We start from the raw sequence: 2,108 nt of genomic DNA on the forward strand, positions 1-2,108 counted from the left end.
GAGCAAAGGTCAGATTGTTGCCAGTTGCCTTGATTCTTTCCTCTCAAGATACTGTGTCGTGATCGTAACCCGAAATTGGGCCTCGTAGAAAATAACAAGAAGCGAACCAGTACTCTGCCCACAGACCTGAAGCTGAACCTCACACAGAGAGAGCCAAAGCCTCGCCGAGCGTCATGAAGTTCGTGACGGAGATCGGGCCCGACGGTTTGCGCCGCTGGCCTGAGGGCGTGCGCTGGACGAGGAGCGGCGGCCACTGCGCTGCGTTGTGCTAACCCTGGTGGTGCTGGCCCTGCAGTGCGCGCAGCTCCTTCTCGAGGAGCTCATCTGGGAGCAGAACCAACTCTACCTCGAAGCCAAGGTCGCCTACAGTGACCTCCTCCCGGAGGGGCCGCAACGCCTCCACCAGGTGCAGGCGTCCCACGAGACGCTCATGCTACAATGGGTGATGGACCAGCGGCTCAACGTGGACATGCTGGTGGGTCGGCCCCGCGTCAGGCTGCTCTACGTCAAGAACAGCACCTGCTTGTACCCGGTGTTCCGGAGCGAGTGCTTCAAGAGACTGGACCTGAGCCACGCCGAGGAGGAAATAGACACTTACAGGAGCTTTGAGCATGTGACACTGGAGGGCGTGCAGTGTCCTCCGCTGCTGGACGCCTCCAACCTGACGCTGACGTACCACAGCGACACCGACCTCGGCTTCCTGAGCTCCGAGGCTTGCTTCAACTGTGAATACCCTCCAGGCGGCCATGTGCTGGACATCCCGCGGCCCAACCTCACCGCGCAGCCCCTCAGCGAGTACGCCGCGAGCTGCCTGGCGCCGCTCAACAGGGAAATCTTCAGGAAGTTCGTGGACGCGAGCACGCGGCTCATCCAACTAGACTTTACGTTCTACGCCAAACGTCCCGACGTGTTCCTGCGCGTCACGTTGGCCTTCCAGGCGTTTGACCTCAACAGGTGGTGGCCAACCCACACGATAGAGACGGTCCACCTGCCGGGGCTCTTCCGGAGGGGCAACTACCACACCGTTGTGGACGACGTGAAGGTGGTGGTGCTGCCCGCCCTAGTGCTGCTGCTGCTGCTGCTCCGCGCCGTGTGGGAGCCCAAGCAGCACCTACAGTACCGCCTCTTCCTCACCCTGGCCACGGTGGGCCTGATGGCGTGGCGGCTGTACTCCCAGGTGAGGGCGGTGCTGCGCTACGACGAGCTGATGGCCCCGCTGCCGACCGTCCCAGGCGACGCCACGCACCTGCACAAGGTGGAGCGACTCATGGAGGAGCAGCGACACTTCCCCTTCTTCTACCTGATAAGCCAGACCAAGGCCGCCCGGGACGCCGGCATCGGGCTGGTGCTGGTGAGCCTCCTGCACCTGTGCCAGTACGAGAACTACTGGTGGCACGAGGTGACGCTGCTGGTGGTGGGCATCCGCAAGGCGCTAAAGTACTCGATCCCCTTCATCTGCTACTTCCTTTCTCAACATCGTGTTCGCCGTCGTGGGCCACAGTCTGTTCGGCGTGTGCACTGTCCTATTCAGCGAGAAGACCAACTCCTTCATCCAGCTCATTCAGTTCCAATTCCTGGGCGACATGGACTACGAGGAGCTGATGACCTGCGCGCCGGGCTGGGGAGGTCTACTTCTTCGTGGCCTCCGTCGTGCTGTACCTCGTGCTCTTCAACTTCACCTTCTGCTACGTCTTCGGGATGATGACGGAGGTGCGGCGCCTCAAGACCCGTCAGCTCATGTTAGAGAAGCATGACGACCAGGTGGAGAAACTTAATTGGCCGGTCGTCAGGTGTCACCGCGGCGCCGACCTGTCCCTCGAGGATCAGCTGAGGCTCGTGACCTTGATGAACTTTCTCACGCAGCGCAAAGACTAGACCTCCGCTCCCCGACTTCACCACCACCGCCGCCGCCGCCGCTAGGAACCTAAATGAAGATGACTCACCCACTTATTTCTGCGTTTTTTTTGCTGTGTTTCTCTATGTTGTTTTTGTCTTTTCTTCCTGGTGACGTGATGACTGGTGTGTGTGTGTGTGTGTGTGTGTGTGTGTGTGTGTGCGTGTGAATTTACGCTCATATAAACATAATTTCACTTCACTAAACTCACCTT

The 2,108-nt window shown here is 59.6% G+C and overlaps 1 protein-coding gene across 1 annotated transcript; it reads left to right on the plus strand.

The window, feature by feature from the left end:
• The first annotated feature begins 240 nt into the window (after positions 1–240).
• On the plus strand, positions 241–1,875 carry LOC126984125 (uncharacterized). Its single transcript, XM_050837510.1, has 2 exons — positions 241–1,480; positions 1,627–1,875. Exons 1-2 carry the CDS (start codon positions 431–433, stop codon positions 1,873–1,875), a joined length of 1,299 nt encoding a protein of 432 aa, XP_050693467.1. The 5' UTR covers positions 241–430.
• Positions 1,876–2,108: the final 233 nt, after the last annotated feature.

Source organism: Eriocheir sinensis, chromosome 56 (genome assembly GCF_024679095.1).
Source record: "Eriocheir sinensis breed Jianghai 21 chromosome 56, ASM2467909v1, whole genome shotgun sequence".
Lineage (NCBI taxonomy): Eukaryota > Metazoa > Arthropoda > Malacostraca > Decapoda > Varunidae > Eriocheir > Eriocheir sinensis.